Source organism: Malaclemys terrapin, chromosome 1 (assembly GCF_027887155.1).
Source record: "Malaclemys terrapin pileata isolate rMalTer1 chromosome 1, rMalTer1.hap1, whole genome shotgun sequence".
Classification (NCBI taxonomy): domain Eukaryota; kingdom Metazoa; phylum Chordata; order Testudines; family Emydidae; genus Malaclemys; species Malaclemys terrapin.
The window spans coordinates 54,957,898-54,973,040 of record NC_071505.1 but is presented as its reverse complement, the minus strand read 5'-3'; the positions used below and the strand labels follow the sequence as shown (position 1 = coordinate 54,973,040).

The 15,143-nt window shown below is 37.8% G+C and overlaps 1 protein-coding gene across 6 annotated transcripts in view; it reads left to right on the top strand.

The window, feature by feature from the left end:
- Positions 1–14,635, top strand: part of PRICKLE1 (prickle planar cell polarity protein 1) — a 113,277-nt gene extending 98,642 nt beyond the window's left edge. For all 6 annotated transcript variants that reach the window (XM_054024606.1, XM_054024607.1, XM_054024608.1 and 3 more), the window contains 7 exons: positions 5,163–5,345; positions 7,437–7,550; positions 8,349–8,486; positions 8,981–9,184; positions 9,792–9,978; positions 10,138–11,001; positions 12,067–14,635. In XM_054024606.1, coding sequence (XP_053880581.1) covers positions 5,214–5,345; positions 7,437–7,550; positions 8,349–8,486; positions 8,981–9,184; positions 9,792–9,978; positions 10,138–11,001; positions 12,067–12,926 — 2,499 coding nt within the window. In that variant the 5' untranslated portion in view covers positions 5,163–5,213 and the 3' untranslated portion in view covers positions 12,927–14,635. The remainder of the gene's footprint in view (positions 1–5,162; positions 5,346–7,436; positions 7,551–8,348; positions 8,487–8,980; positions 9,185–9,791; positions 9,979–10,137; positions 11,002–12,066) is intronic.
- The last annotated feature ends 508 nt before the right edge of the window (positions 14,636–15,143 follow it).

Here is a 15,143-nt window from a genome sequence, read left to right as displayed (position 1 = left end):
AACTCAAAGAGTTCCTCCTACACAAGCATTCAGGTCTTGAGCAGTCCAGGCAAACAACGCACGTTACAACAAAGCTTAAACTTCTTCTTCATAACAATTTGAAAAACAATACTAGCTGCCTATTTAATTTTAAAAACAGCAAAAAATATTCACCTCCCTTTCCATTTCTTATAAGGAGTCTTGAAGTTTAAATCTCCTCGGTGTGATCTGCTTAGCTCTTGGAAGTCCAGGGGCTCTGGGCTGCTGGCTCGATGCTGCCGGGGATCCCTAGGGACAGCTCTGTCTGCCATTAGGGAATTTTTTCCCCAAGAACCCCCTGTAACACTTTGCGAACCCTCAGGGGTTCACGAACCCGTTTGGGAACCACTGTTCTAGAGGGATCAGTGATGAGCACTGGGCAGATCCCATCTTCTGGCACAAAGCAACAATTTCACCCTTTAGAAAACTGACAGCCAGTCTAAGAAAATCTACATGGTAGAGTAGATGTGTACTGATAACTGTATATCTGATCACTGTATGAGAGCCAGTAATATTTTGAGCAGCTACTCATCTTCCCTGTTATTTCTGAATCAACAGGATTAGTTACAAAGCTGAATATATCCAATTACTGTTCTAGCTTAAGAGTTTGAAGGCCAGAGCAAAGATACTGTCTGCACTCTTCAGTATATTTGCTGACGTAGTTACTCCTTTCATATGAAACTTACTTTAGGCTTGCTATTCCATGGTGCAGTCCAACAATAACTGCTTAATGAAACTGTTGTTTAAAAAAAAAAAAATAGACTCCTTTATTTATGGCAAGTTTCAGAGTAACAGCCGTGTTAGTCTGTATCCGCAAAAAGAAGAACAGGAGTACTTGTGGCACCTTAGAGACTAACAAATTTATTAGAGCATAAGCTTTCGTGGACTACAGCCCACTTCTTCGGATGCATATAGAATGGAACATATAATGAGGAGATATATATACACACATACAGAGAGCATAAACAGGTGGGAGTTGTCTTACCAACTCTGAGAGGCCAATTAATTAAGAGAAAAAAAAAAAAATTTTTGAAGTGATAATCAAGCTAGCGGAGTACAGACAGTGTGATAAGAAGTGTGAGAGTACTTACAAGGGGAGATAGTCAACGTTTGTAATGGCTCAGCCATTCCCAGTCCTTATTCAAACCGGAGTTGATTGTGTTTAGTTTGCATATCAATTCTAGCTCTGTAGTTTCTCTTTGGAGTCTGTTTTTGAAGTTTTTCTGTTGTAATATAGCCACCCGCAGGTCTGTCACTGAATGACCAGACAGGTTAAAGTGTTCTCCCACTGGTTTTTGAGTATTTTGATTCCTGATGTCAGATTTGTGTCCATTAATTCTTTTGCGTAGAGACTGTCCGGTTTGGCCAATGTACATGGCAGAGGGGCATTGCTGGCACATGATGGCATAGATCACATTGGTAGATGTGCAGGTGAACGAGCCCCTGATGGGCTCTAACCCAGGAACCTATCCTTGTAACAAACCCCGATGCCAACTCTGTCCACATATCTATTCAAGTGACATCATCATAGGACCTAATCACATCAGCCATACCATCAGGGGCTCGTTCACCTGCACATCTACCAATGTGATCTATGCCATCATGTGCCAGCAATGCCCCTCTGCCATGTACATTGGCCAAACCGGACAGTCTCTACGCAAAAGAATTAATGGACACAAATCTGACATCAGGAATCAAAATACTCAAAAACCAGTGGGAGAACACTTTAACCTGTCTGGTCATTCAGTGACAGACCTGCGGGTGGCTATATTACAACAGAAAAACTTCAAAAACAGGCTCCAAAGAGAAACTACAGAGCTAGAATTGATATGCAAACTAAACACAATCAACTCCGGTTTGAATAAGGACTGGGAATGGCTGAGCCATTACAAACGTTGACTATCTCCCCTTGTAAGTACTCTCACACTTCTTATCACACTGTCTGTACTCCGCTAGCTTGATTATCACTTCAAAAAAAATTTTTTTTTTTTCTCTTAATTAATTGGCCTCTCAGAGTTGGTAAGACAACTCCCACCTGTTTATGCTCTCTGTATGTGTGTATATATATCTCCTCATTATATGTTCCATTCTATATGCATCCGAAGAAGTGGGCTGTAGTCCACGAAAGCTTATGCTCTAATAAATTTGTTAGTCTCTAAGGTGCCACAAGTACTCCTGTTCTTCTTTATTTATGGGTCACTAAGCAGAATTAAGTTTTGAAAGGTGACAGTTTGACAAACACATTAATGTATATAATACAGTAATAAGTGAGAAGTAGAAAATTTTAGGTCAGACTTCAAGTAGTTAATGACACTTTAAAAATATGATCTACCTCAGGGATTGGCATGCACCCTGGCCGGCCGGGCCAGTTTGTTTACCTGCCGCGTCCACAGATTTGGCCGATTGCAGCTCCCACTCGCTGCGGTTCGCCGTCCCAGGCCAATGGGGGCAGCGGGAAGTGGCGCGGGCCAAGGAATGTGCTGGCCACCTCTTCCGCGCCCCCATTGGCCTGGAGCAGCGAACCGCAGCCAGTGGGAGCCCCGATCGGCCAAACCTGCGGATGCGTCAGGTAAACAAACTGGTCCGGCCTGCCAGGGGGCTTACCCTGGCGAGCCGCGTGCCAAAGGTTGCCAATCCCTGATCTACCTCATTTCAAATAAACATCTCACTTAATTTCATTAGTTCTTCAGAAGGATATTCTAAAGTAGTATATATCTAGTACTTGGATCACCTTCCAAAATGACTTGGACTTTAAGTGTGACTCGTAAACATGATACATTGATCTCACAGCTGAGACTTATTTGGATACACCTATAATTGTGCTAGGGATCAAGATGGGCATCACAGTCCTACTACAACCATAAGTAGCAATTGCATCTTTAGTAGCTACCAGAACATTGAGTTCCCAGCTTTATCCCTCTTGCCTGTTGCTTTATGGGAATAGGAAGAGATCTTGGCTATGTCTACACTACGTCATTTACAGCCATGCAGCTGCACTGTTGTAGCGCTTCTGGTGAAGATGCGCTAAGACTACAGGAGAGAGCTCTCCTGTCAGCTTAAGTACTGTCTCTGCAAGAGGTGGTAGCTATGTTGGTAGGAGAAGCTCTCTGGCCAACATAGCACTGTCTACACTGGTGCTTAGGTCAGTATAACCTATGTCGCTCAGGGGTGTGGATTATTCACACCGCTGAGTGACATAAATTATACTAAAGTAATTTGTAGGGTTGACATAGCCTTAGATCTAAAATTAGATTATTGCTCTTGTTGTACTGGATGATTTTATTTCCACTAACGTGATGAGAAAGGAATTTTCTTTGGACAAATTATTTCCTCTGTATCTGCTTTCAAAGGAAATTAGTTTATAGATAAGATGTTTATCTATTTATTTTAGATACCCAAAGTGAACTTTGAGATCTACCTACTGATCATTTTTTAAATTACTTATTCAATAGATGATCACTGCTTTTTTGTTACTTGTTTTAGCAACAGTAATATTCAAGACAATATAATATCCACACTAAATTGCTCCTGACTTTCATTAACACTAGTAATTGAGGACTGAATGAATGCACTGATGTTCATAAAGGTTTTTTTTACATTGAAGACATGAATGAGCTGCACCTGTTTTAAAATGATGACTTATTTAAAAGGTCACAAACTCTGAACAGTAGAAAAGGAAATGAGGTCATCTTTACTTTTGTTAAGGGTGAAGTAAAGTCAAATTCATTGGTTGGTTGGGCTAAGCTCTGCCTTCTGGCATGCATGCTGTTTTAAAATACTGCACAAAATAGCAAATGTAGAGGTTTTCCTTCATGTTAACACTTACCTTTCTTTATAATATGCACTGATATAACTTAATTTTAGTTTTAATTTATTCAGGTTTACTAAGTTTACCACTTCAACAAAAACTGAAATAAAATTTTAGGGATTTATTTAACATCTGACATGCTTTGTGAAAATATGCAGTTCTTACAGTGGCTTGGATAGGAGATCTACTGTTGTACTTAGAATAATGAGTTATGATGTAAGCAATCTTTATTACAGTGCTGCTGTGCACAGAAATAAGAGTCTGTTGGCATCTCTAAAAAACAATGTTTTTTCAGGATTTATAACTCTGTTATTCTAACTAGCAGTAGGCTAAAATTAGTGGATAAATTCTCAAGGCATGCGTAAACTTCATTATTCATGATTTTTGTTTTGGAACCTTTTAGTATTGTAGCAATAGCAAAATGGAATAGTCAGTTTCATCTTTTTGTGAGGGTAGGAAGGTATGGACTAGCTCAACAATGGCTTACGACAAATGTGTATCTTCAAAAAGGATACATAGTAATTAAATGATGTCTACTGCCATTTGCGTTGGATGCTTGAAGGAGGAAAAACTCTGATACTGTACCTACGGCATTGTCTGCCATGAGAATTTAAGTCCTTCCATCACTGGTCTAGCACTGGTACAACTTCTTTGATATTGGCAATGGTGGGACTGGTAATTTGTCCAGCCACAGGTACACCTCAACCCCGATATAACGCGACCCGATATAACGCGAATCGGATATAACGTGGTAAAGCGGCACTCGGGGGGAGGGGGGGCTGTGTCCTCCGGCGGATCAAAGAAAGTTAGATATAACGCGGTTTCACCTATAACGCGGTAAGATTTTTTTGGCTCCCGAGGACAGAGTTATATCGGGGTAGAGGTGTATTATACTGCTGTATTTTTAGACCTGATTTGAGAGGGCTTAAGTACCATGCTGGTAAAATTTTCTATGCATGATCCAGCATCCATGGAGTTGCATCAGCACTTAGGCCAATGATAATTGCCTGAAATTCTGAATGTAAATGCAGTTTAATCGTGCAATGCTATACTGTTGGAGGAAATGTTTTCTTAATCACAGGTGGTCAGGACGATTGTCTTGCGAAGACACTAATTAATTTTCCTAAAGATCAGTATTTCATGCTATGCATATAATCTAAATTCCCAGTGACGTATCAATAGAAGCATCTCCCCTTCATGATGTATTTTATAGCAATCACTTTGCCACAATAGTATTTCAAATATTTAACTTGGTTGATGCCCTTCTACCCCTGCCCCAAGATCACTTCCATGAGGCTTTTCCTGTTTTGTTAACTCTTTTGTAATATCTTTTCAGAACAATTTCTTGATGAACTGCAACTGAATAGCTGACACTGCACACTACACTATGCCTTTGGAGATGGAGCCAAAAGTTAACAATCTTACCTTTGGGTGTCAACGAAGCTCAACATCCGATGATGACTCTGGCTGTGCCTTGGAAGAATATACCTGGGTTCCGCCAGGTCTTAGACCAGAACAGGTAGGAACTGAGATTCTTATTTTTAAAAATAATCAAAATAGCTATAATTTCATCTCTTATAAATATCATGTGTTGCCACTGATGAAAGACTTGTTGTATAGCTTCCTAATAAGACATAAGTTAAGTGTGTTTTAGCAGATTTTTTTTTTTAAATGACCTATCTTAATGAAATGAAACTATTTCTGGCACTGCTTTATAATTGTTTAACTGTACATATTGCCACTTAATTCACGCAATGATTTCTCTCTTGCATGCCTTCTGGAGTTGACTTTTACAGTTGGAGGGGAGAGGAGTTTAGGACTGTTCCATTTTTTTGTTTTGGATGGTTGTTTTTCCTCAACTAAACTGCCTAAAACTGAAAATGAAACCTTTCTAAGGATAAGAAAATAATGGTAATGGAAATAGGACAGTGACACTAATTGCTAAGAGAGCAAGTTGCTATGTTGATCAAATGTTCAAAAATAGGTTCTTAAATAAAATTCTAGTTAAAAAGAAGATCCAGCAACAGTACTGCAGGATCTGGTATAGATGATTCATAAGGTGTTTGACCAGCATTGAGTTCTGTTATTCCTGTATAAATGGGTAGGGTGACTACTAGACTATGTGTAACATGTCATGGGAGCTGAGCATCTCTAGTTCAGGTGGCCTGCTGATGTATGAGGAGCAAAAGATCTACTTTTTGTTTTCCATAGACGTTCTCTTCATGATTAAATTAAGAATAACAACCCACGAAGATCCATATATGATGCACCATCTTTAAGGAAGATCCTTTTATCATAAACTAAATACACTAAACAACCTTGAGGGACATGGGGAAGGGGGAACAACTAGCTAAAAGCTACTTTAAACTCTTAAGGGAAATGCATCAGAAATCACTCATTCTAGGTACCACAGGCTTAAAGATATTTTCATACAGATGACGACATCCGTGGCATTTTGATTAGTATTATGTGAGACATGGGCATAGAGCAAATTAACCCTAGAAGTTTCCTTCTTACTGCATGTTCTGCTTTGTTCCTTGCAAAGAAAGTCTGTTGGTTAGTGGACTTAAAAGTAAACTTAATTGAAACTCATTGATGTTCAGTTCTGTGTCAAAACCTTAGTAATTTGTACTACTTTTTCCACTTAACTTGATTGAGGAAGTAGTGATTCTTTTTTCATTTGTTTGAACTAAAATGCCTAGTAAGTGATTGACCAAGGCATCATTTAAATACAGATAGCAGATAATATTGTCTGCAACAATCAGCTCTTATTTATAGCCTCAGGCTTTGTGACAAGCTGGAAACTGTACAGGAAAAATAATAAATCTGTAGTTGTTCCACAAAAATATTTTTTGCCATTGGGCTTTGTCATCGCATTCTTTACAGTTTTCCTGTCTTAAGTTTCTACTGATAAGATGAAATAAAGTCAAGCCTGAGAAGACTTTCAAGAAGGCATACTGTGTTTTGCTTTCCTGGTCAAACGCAAAAACCCTGTGAAAATTTCAAAGTGAATTTGCATCTGGTTGAAATGTGGCTGGAGCCAACCTCCTCCTCCCAAGAGAAAGATGACTTTAGCTTCTTACCAAAAGCTCACATGGTAGCAATGAAAGCTGATACTTGTGAAGAACCTGATCAGCAGGAGATTACAAAACAGCTTTTGTCTCAGCAATGTGTAAAATGCACTGAGCAAATTAAATTTGTTTATGTAGTAGTTGTTTTTAGTACAGCTTCACACATTTTTGTGTGGTAAACTGCAGAGGAAAATTTGGAATTTCAGCAGGCTTGTTGACCAAACCTAAAGGGGGTGGAAATAATGATAGCATTAAATGTGCATAATTTATGATACCCGTAATTGTCACTGCAAATTGCATTCCAGAAAAGCAATTCAGCAGCTGGGCGCTAGTTGTAGCAGAGACAATCTAGTTCTGCTGCGTTAGCTCATCTGGTCCTCATATTACCTAGAGGAATGCAAATGCTGTCACAGATCTAATGTAGCATATCTTAGTTCCTTTGTAAATGAGACTTAAGATAAGGCACTGGTTGAAGGACATTTACAATGTTTGGGTCATGTGTACCCCTCTGGTCTTAATTCTTAATACCTCCTATTCAGGTACAGCTATACTTTGCCTGTTTGCCGGAGGAGAAGGTCCCTTACATTAACAGCCCTGGAGAAAAACATAGAATTAAACAGCTTCTGTACCAGTTGCCACCCCATGATAATGAGGTAACTATGTGCCCATGTATCCATTAATTATATGCTTCTTTTTAAGAAGGAAGAATTATCTTCCTGTGGACATATTACAAGTCTAAAATGTCACATGCAATGACATCTAACCCATAAAGATAGCATAGTGTGTACATTGTCAAATCCATTGTTTAGCTGTTCATTTCAGTTGTATTCAGATAACAGCTGTCTAGGAGGTCATTGCTTTCTCTTGTTAAGATGGTGGGCAGTCAGTGCAATAAACTTAACACAAGTTGGTTTTATAGTGTTTGCAACCACCCACCAATTAACAGGAACCTACACATTTCTGAGATTTCATTGTAATAGAAAGGATGCTTTGTGGCAGTAAAATGTTTGAAGCCTAGACATGATTCTGTGTATTTTAGGGTAGAAGACGAAGTAACAATCATTTTTGTAAAAAGGAGTCAGGGCTTAAGTTCTTGTGTATACTGCAGTATATATTGTATGGTTATCGCCTGCAAATCCAAAAACCATACATCCAAACACATTAACAAATATAATTTGGCAGCAATTCTATTTTTAGATAGCAATAGTTTAGCACACTATTGATTTGCTTATAATACTTTAACAAAGAATTCACAAAAACTTTCTCTTTGCGTATCTGGTGTTGTAACATGTGGAGGAGTTAAAATATATATATAGTAGGAAATATAAAGGAAATCTTAGGAAGGAGTTGAACAGGGATGTTGATATTTATCAAATATATTTTAGTTACTACCAAGAAGTAAATAACCAGTAGCTTGGTGTCTAAAGCATGTACTGTCTCTTCTGCTGAAGGTGAGATATTGTCAATCTTTAAGTGAAGAAGAGAAGAAGGAACTACAAATGTTTAGCGCTCAGCGTAAGAAGGAGGCATTGGGACGAGGAACTATTAAACTGCTCTCAAGAGCAGTAATGCATGCAGTCTGTGAACAGGTAACCTTGTGGCAGTAGCAATGAAACTAGCTGTACCAACACTGTAGACCTTATGTGTTTGTTGATGCTACATATAGGCTCTTGTCTGTCTGTGCTTGTACTCAGTAATACTGATAAAATTCCACATAGGAAGAGAGAAGATGATAATGGTTTATTTTTTAAAAAGTTAGATTTAATTCTTTCACATGGTGTGGATATACCAAACAATTTTCAGAGTAGGCAATAAGTCAAATTGTAGCCATCTGGCTGTTGTACTAAATCCATGCCTGTTTAATACACAGAAGAAAACACCAACTAAGTGCATATGAGTAAAATTTACTTCTGCATCAGAATTGTGTACAATCCAGGATTATTAGAATTGCCCCTTTTGCTATATAAAATGGAATAAGAACTTTAACAATGTATTGGGCTTGGTGTTTTGATTTAACTAAAATAACACCAAAGGCTGGTATTCCTGCAATGGAAGCATATTAACTTTTTTTGGTTGTTTCTAGTGTGGTACAAAAGTAAATGGAGGTGAAGTTGCAGTGTTTGCTTCAAGAGCTGGACCTGGAGTATGCTGGCATCCATCGTGTTTTGTGTGCTCTACATGTAATGAGCTTCTTGTTGACCTAATCTACTTCTACCAAGATGGAAAAATTCACTGTGGTAGACACCATGCTGAACTTCTCAAACCCCGTTGCTCAGCATGTGATGAGGTAAATAACACTTTTCTACTAAACTCCATGCTTCCGCAGAATCCACCATTAATAGGATAAAATTGTCATGTCCCTTGCTCAATTAAATGAACAACTTTTGAATACTAATATGTACCCTTTGGCAACAAAGACTGTATCCTACTATCACATATGTAGATGTGAACAACCTCTCCAGTCTTCAAACAGATCTTGTAAAATCAGATACTGGACAAGCGTGATGTAGCTGCTTTTACAAGATACACATCTGTGTATCTGAGATTAGAATTGAAACCTAAAGACTGAGTTACAAGGAAAACTTGTACACATTCCAGAATACTTTTATGACAACTTACCTACTTTTTAAAAATATATATCCATTTTACTTAGCAAATGTGACAGCCTTCTGTTTTAGCTATGCTGCTACAGGTAATCTTGTATTTTTAACTATTGAAACTGATCAGTTAATACTTCAGATTGACAGTACTGCTGAATTAATATGTAGTTCTTTAAATGTAATTGGTGGTCTGTTAACTGTATCAAAGGAATAAGTTCCTTTTTTACATGCAGTTTTCATGAATCCAACAAGCATTATTAATGCCTGCCTAAAAATTTACTTTTATTTTTTAAGATCATCTTTGCTGATGAGTGCACAGAAGCTGAGGGTCGCCATTGGCATATGAAGCATTTTTCTTGCCTTGAGTGTGACACTATCCTTGGTGGACAGAGATACATTATGAAGGATGGACGTCCATTCTGCTGTGGGTGTTTTGAATCTCTTTATGCTGAGTACTGTGAGACCTGTGGGGAACACATAGGTAAATATCTCCTTCTTAAGTATTAACATTTTACAAGGGTGGTGAGTATTTTATTGAACAAACATAATTCACAAGCCAAAAAAGCTTCAGGTTTTGCGTGTGTAACTTTTAACTATTTTAGCCATAAACTAAACAGTCCCTCTTTTGACTCTTTACTAGGTGTTGACCATGCTCAGATGACCTATGATGGACAGCACTGGCATGCCACGGAGACTTGTTTTTCTTGTGCTCAGTGCAAAGCCTCTCTGCTGGGTTGTCCTTTTCTTCCCAAGCAAGGACAAATTTACTGTTCAAAAACTTGTAGTTTGGGAGAAGACATTCATGCCTCTGACTCATCTGATTCTGCATTTCAGTCTGCACGATCAAGAGACTCCAGAAGAAGTGTTCGTATGGGAAAGAGCAGCCGGTCAGCTGACCAGTGCAGACAGTCTCTCCTACTGTCACCAGCACTGAATTACAAATTCCCTGGTCTTTCTAGCAATGCTGATGATACTCTTTCTCGCAAGATGGATGACTTAAGTCTTTCAAGGCAAGGAGCAGGCTTTGTGAATGAAGATTTTTGGAAAGGAAGAGTAGAGCAGGAAATGACCGAAGACCCTGAAGAGTGGGCTGAGCATGAAGACTACATGACTCAACTCCTCCTAAAATTTGGTGATAAAGGCCTCTTTCAGCAGCCCGCTGAAGTAGATGTTACATCAAATGAACACTGGATTTCTGATAATATTGTTAAAAGCAAGTCGGATTTGAAAAAAAATAATCAAAGCCTGGCAAGTAAAAAATATCAGGCAGACATGTATTGGGCCCAGTCACAAGATGGTTTAGGTGATTCTGCATATGGCAGCCATCCAGGCCCTGCCAGTAGTAGAAAAATCCAAGAGTTAGATATGGAACATGTGGCTTCAGGATACAAACATGACCAGACACAATGGTATGAAGGTTCATTAGAACGTTTGTCTGATCTGAAACAACAAGAGCAAAGTGTTCGAGATTCAATGGATTCCTTGGCTTTGTCTAACATCACAGGTAATTGATTATAGGGAAAAGTAAGCATTTTCCTAGGAAGATTTTTTTTTTTTAATCCCAAATTAGTAATAATGTATATAAAGACTTCAGGGAAGAATTTGACCCTTAACTATCTTTTTTTAATTGAAGTACATACTTCCAACCTCCCCTGAAGAAAGAGATAGGTAAGTATCTGAGGGCAGAATCTGGCTATGTTATTTCCTCCTTTAGTTACAAGAGAAACACAGAAATCCACACCACTTGAGATGTTAGAGCTGTCATCAACTTTTGCTGGAGGAACTGTTTTGCACTCTATACTTTAGGTACACAACCTGCCAATTCAAATAATTTTTGTATCAATATTTAACAAATTCATACACTAAAGAAAAATAAAAAACTAAACACTTTTCAGTCTATAATGATGGTATTAAAGGCGAACTGCAAATAATATTTTTAAATGGGTTTATTTCACGTTTTGCTTTTATATGTATTGAGAATGTTTGAGTGGATGATTTAAAAAATAACATTTCTGAACGTTAGTTTTACACTGTAAACATAAGGCCATTCTGCCCACCCTTTGCAATCTGTTTTACCTTTGAAATATCCAGATTGTCACATTTGGTATTCCCTGACTTTGTTGGAAGAATTCCTGGAAACATGGAATGTGTATTGTCAACCCTAAGCAGGTGGTGTGGGATGCTGAATCTTTAACAGACTTTTTTTTTAAAGTGTTTACTAGGCATCGGAGTTCAATAGATGTTTTGAACAGACTAATTAAAAATTCCTTTCACTCTTCATGTCCTAATGTCACTAGTTTTCTACTAATCAGTCATAGTTAAGTCCTGAATTGCCAATGTAAATAATTAAAAAAAAGACTTTTCAGGCTGCCTTTATACATCTCAGAGAAATAAATGGCACAAGAACATGTTTTTACTTTAAAGTTCACCTTTAAGGCAAAGTCACAAAGAATAAATAAGCCATGTTTACTCCATAAACCTTTATTAGAAGTTTAATATTTTGAGTCAACACACTTCATTACAAGTTCACAGATTATGTTTAACTGATTTTTTTTTTCCCCCTCCTTAGGGGCTTCAGTGGATGGAGAAAGCAAATCAAGGCCATCTTTTTATTCTTTGCAAACTTTCCAGGAGCTGGAGGCAGAGGACTGTGAGAAAATGAGCAATATGGGAACTCTAAATTCTTCAATGCTCCACAGGAGTGCAGAGTCTTTAAAGAGTTTAAGCTCAGAGTTATGTCAAGAAAAGGTGTTGCCAGAAGAAAAGCCAGCACACATGCCTGTACTTAGAAGATCCAAATCCCAGTCAAGACCACAACAAGTAAAGTTTTCAGATGATGTTATTGACAATGGGGATTATGAGAGTGTTGAAATTCGCCAACCTCCAATGAGTGAAAGGACTCGTAGGCGTGTTTTTCATTTTGAAGAACGTGGGAATCGGCATCAGCATCGTCGCAGGAGAAGTAGGAAGTCTCGTTCAGACAATACACTTCATTTAACTACAGAAAGAAGATGCTCTCCAAAAGAGAGACTTCACTTTTACTCACCTCAGGATTATGGCAAATTTATCCAAAATAAAAGCCCTCATGAGGTTCAAGCATACATTCAAAACACAGAATTCTATGGACAGTATGCACATGCTACGTCTGATTATGCACTGCGGAACCAGGCAGTTGATAAATTTTTTGGACTGTATGGTGAGGAAGAAGATTCTTGGTGTTCAACTTCATCGTCATCATCGTCTGATTCTGAAGAGGAAGGATATTTTCTTGGACAGCCAATTCCACAGCCACGATCACTGAGATACCCATACTATACAGATGACCTTTCCAGTCCAAGCACTGCACTGGCCAGTTCTCAGTTTGGGCAAAGGACAACCAAATCAAAGAAGAAAAAAGGACATAAAGGCAAAAACTGCATAATTTCTTAACCCATTAAGTCTAACAGCCATGGAGACACATTCATATAAACTTTGTAGCTACAGTCTGTAAATGATCACCTTACTAGTGTTTACAGTGTAAAACTAACATTCAGACATGTCATTTCTTCCAATTATCAGATATTGCCAGGTTTTCATAATATATGCTGTGGTTATCAAAACATTGCAGTTTTACTTCCTTATTACAGTTTACAGTCTTTCATACAGACTTTGAGTAGACATAAACATTGTTTTGGACATTCATTCATGTTTAAATATATGAGAGAGGGTGCAATAAGAGTGAACTGAAGATAAAAAAATGCTTGTCCTTCACTGTTGCTTTACGTATTCGGATGGCCGCAATATCTTTGTTTTTACCTTTCGAGAGGAAAAGGGAGGGTTCTGTGGTCTGTTCCTTCCCTGCAACCTCCCATTTTCATTAGAACAATCATACCCTGGCTTGCCTATTTATACACATCAAACTGGAGTTTTAACCTATTGCTTTTATTTTATTTGAACCCTGATCTGCAGCTTTCCCATTCTTCATTTGTGTGTGTGCCAGCCCTTTAAAGGAACAGAACCTCCAGTAAAAAGAGGCAAATCAGAAAATGACATTTCAAATATCTGCAGCCATCGTCCTATCATACAGAAGCAGTAAATGGCCCAGACTTCTTTAAAAGATTAAGAATTCCAGGCACCCTTTCAATGCAATTTTTTATTAATTAAGGTCATCAAGGTTCAGCTGGTTTAGAACTTGACTAGCATGGTTTCACTGTGGGACATGCACGTAGCTGTAACTGACATTTTAATACAAAGTATGGTTCTCCTTAAAAACATCTTTAAAAAGGTGTGTGTGGGGGGGAACAGTATCCTAACACTGGAAACCCTTACACGTGCAAGTAATGTCTTCTTTTTAGTCAATGAAACTACTTTATCTGCAAATACTTGCAAAAGGGTTGAAAGGATTAGGACCAGATTTGTATCTTTTGGAACTCATTAGTCCAGATTTTAAACGTATTATTAGCTGCAATTATAAATTGAAAACACATTGATATTTATAATGTAGTATTCCATAGACTAAAATGTATTCATAATTTAACAGTGAAAATATTAATGTACATATTGTACAGTTAAGATTTAAAAACTGATTATTTTTATATCCCTGAATTCCAAGAAGTTTGTTATAATACAAAACTAGATTTATTAGGTGTTTAACAGCAACATTATGGATGAAAAGATTGTTTGTATTTTAGTCAAGGGTTTACATTTAGAAACATTCAAAATTGTATTACTTAGTGAGCCAAAGCTTAATTTTCTTTTCTAGATATTAAAAGCTCTGTATGCATGGCAGGGCTGTGTAAATGCTCTCTAAACTATGGCCCTTGTAATCTTACAAATGTTTATTTATGGGTCAAGCAAAATGTAAACTGTATAAATGTAAAAAACTACACAAACCTGGAATATATTAGTACAACAATATGCAACTTCTGTGGATTTTTTTTTTTTTTAAATAACCTTTGTTATTGCCCAACATTAGAGAACAGTTAATGTTGGGGTTGTGTATGGAACAGGATTTGCAAAAATCTTTTAAAAGCTGCTTCTTTCCATCAGTGAATTTTAAATGTACTGTATGTAGGAAGTCTCAATTTCTGCCCTTCAGCTAGCGTGTATATCAAGAGCAATTTTGATTTAGTTACAATAAACATATATACCTCTTACAATGCTGCATGCCTTAACCACAGGCGGAAGTTTTTGTTGTTGTTACATGAAACATAAAGGGGTAACAAGAAAACATTCTACAAATACATTAGAAGCAAGAGAAAGACCAAGGATAGGGTAGGTCCGTTACTCAATGAGGCGGCAGGGGCAGGGAGGGAGGAAATAATAACAGAAAATGTGGAAATGGCAGAGGTGCTTAATGACTTTTTTGTTTCAGTTTTCACCAAGAAGGTCGGTGGTGAATGGACGTCTAACATACCAAATGCCAGTGAAAATGAGGTAGAATCAGAAGCAGCTAAAATAGGGAAAGAACAAGTTAAAAATTACATGGACAAATTAGATGTCTTCAAGTCACCAGGGCCTGATGAAATGCATCCTAGAATACTCAAGGAACTGACTGAGGAGATATCTGAGCCATTAGCAATTATCTTTGAGAAGTCATGAAAAACGGGAGACATTCCAGAAGACTGGAAAAGGGCAAATATAGTGCCCACCTATAAAAAGGGAAAT